Raw genomic sequence first — 2,306 nt, 5'->3', positions numbered from 1 at the left:
CAACATCTTTTTTGGGAATAAGGGTAAGGACAGTAATATTGGCATGTTTCACTAGCTTTCCAGTTTTAAAGAATGACTGAACAGCTAGTGTAAACTCATTCCCAACAATGTCCCAAGCAGACTTGAAAAAACCTGCTGAGAACCCATCATGACCTGGGCTCTTGTTATTGCCAATGGAGAAGAGAGCTTTCCTAACTTCCAGGGCAGTAACAGGTGCACAAAGAAGGTGATGATCATCAGAATTGATACAGGCTCCTTTAGTAACCAGCTCATGGTCAAAACTCTGAATAGTATGTTAAGTACCCAGTAAATCCTTATAATAGTCCACAAAAGCTGAGTTAACATTATCAACACCTTTAACATTAATGCCATGATGGTTTAAAATGTAACCCACAATACTCTGCTGTTTTCTCTTTGCAATTTTAGCAAAGAAATACTGAGAGGGACAGTAACTGAGATTAATACCTTGAATTTTAGCCCTTTGATGCAACATGCCAAGTTCAGCAGTCTTAAGTGTCCTGTACTTAGTAATCAGATGAGATTCCTCCTCCATAAGAGCAACATTAGTAGGGTGATCTCTAAGACTATGCTGGCACAATTTAAGCTGATCCCCCACCTCTAAAACCCTCTTAGAGAGCTCAGTATAGTCCTACGTGTGGAGCTGAGTAAGTTTTTTCCTAACAGCAGTAAGTTTCTTAAACACTTGATACATGAGAGATCCAGTGTAACAAGTATTCCACCCTTCAGTAACATAAGCAATATAATAAGGATTGTCAATCCAACAATTCAGAAAACTGAATTGTTTTCTATACTGCTGATCCTCAAAGACATTGACCATCAAGGGAGCATGATCAGATATCCCTGGATCCAACACAGTTACAGAAGAAGTAGGGAAAGTTTGAAGCCAGCAAGGTGATACCAAAACTCTGTCCAATCTAGACCAGACTCTAGTCCCATCATTGTGCTTATTAGTCCAAGTATATTCATAGCCAGTGGTTGTTAAATCATCTAACTGACAGTCCCTGATGCAATCATTAAAAGCCAAGATTTCTAAAGGTTTAGGAGGATTGGGCCCAAGACATTCAGAAACATCTCTAACAATGTTAAAATCTCCCAATATAATCCAATTGCTGGTAGAAGACGACACTCGAAGTAAATCCTTCCAAAGATCTTCTCTATCAGTAGCATTATTACAGGCATAGACAATAGAAATATCCATTTTATGATTAGTAGCATTATGGATAATTTCACAGTGGACGACCTGTTGGTGAATAGCAATAGTACCATTGTAATTGTTCTAGGATTCCAAAAGACCCAAATCCTACCATTATAGTGAGCCAGGTAATTATTTATAATATTGTAATTGCCAAACTTTTTAGAAATGGGAATAGCATTGTGGGCCTTCACATGAGTCTCCAAAAGCCCAAGAATATCCAACTTATTTCTACCCAAGAGATTCCTAACCTCTTGGTGCTTTAGGGGATCATTAAATCCCCTAATATGCCAAGTGGAAAGCTTCATGTCAGGAGGTTCTTATAATGCATCTAACCTTGGCAACATACTGCGGCACATCAGTAATGGGTGACCCAATCTGCTGTCATTCTGAGCCCTTATCCGTCTTTGGGAGGGGGAGGCCAGAGACCAGTTTTAACACCCGTGAATTTCCCATTTTGACATTTAAAATTTATTAAACCATTTAATCACTTTATTATATATTTTTGAATTATTCAATTTAATTAATTTTATGTTAAACACGATTTTTATAAACGTATTATATAAAAGCTTATTTTTATAAAAATACGTATTATTAAATTATATCTTTGAGTCATAATTTATACAAGAATAAATGTGTACATATTTTTGGTCAGATAATAATAAAGACAGTAATGATAATAATTCCCGTCTCAACGTCCGTCTAGCTATAGACCGTCACATTTTACTTTGTACCCACTTTAATCCGGACCAACCATTTATCGAAAACAACTCACTCCACTCGTCCCAAAACAGAGATCAAACACGCACCCAAACCGTCTCATATCTTCACTCAACAGTCACCATTATTACCCTAAATTTCAGCCATGCTAAACCAACCTTAATCCATGCTGAAATAGGCCATAGCCCAAGCACAACCAGGCCATACGACCCCAACATAGTCCCCAAACCGAGGCCAACACCAACCAAAAGACGGGTTTAACGCATAGAATACGACCTAGCCAAATTACGACCCTAACATGAAATGATAAGGTATAAGCACACATTTTTATCAACCCATAAGCAACCCATAAAACAGTCGCCCACCAGCATAT

At 37.9% G+C, this 2,306-nt stretch overlaps 1 protein-coding gene across 1 annotated transcript; it reads right to left on the bottom strand.

Moving 5' to 3' along the window:
* Positions 1 to 649: 649 nt before the first annotated feature.
* Positions 650 to 1,219, bottom strand: LOC141630557 (uncharacterized). The gene has a single exon (XM_074443351.1). It carries the CDS (start codon positions 1,217 to 1,219, stop codon positions 650 to 652), a length of 570 nt encoding a protein of 189 aa, XP_074299452.1.
* Between the last annotated feature and the right edge of the window lie 1,087 nt (positions 1,220 to 2,306).

Source organism: Silene latifolia, chromosome Y (genome assembly GCF_048544455.1).
Source record: "Silene latifolia isolate original U9 population chromosome Y, ASM4854445v1, whole genome shotgun sequence".
NCBI classification, from domain to species: domain Eukaryota; kingdom Viridiplantae; phylum Streptophyta; class Magnoliopsida; order Caryophyllales; family Caryophyllaceae; genus Silene; species Silene latifolia.
Note: the sequence above shows the minus strand (reverse complement) of the source record. Positions and strands in the feature narration are given on the sequence as shown.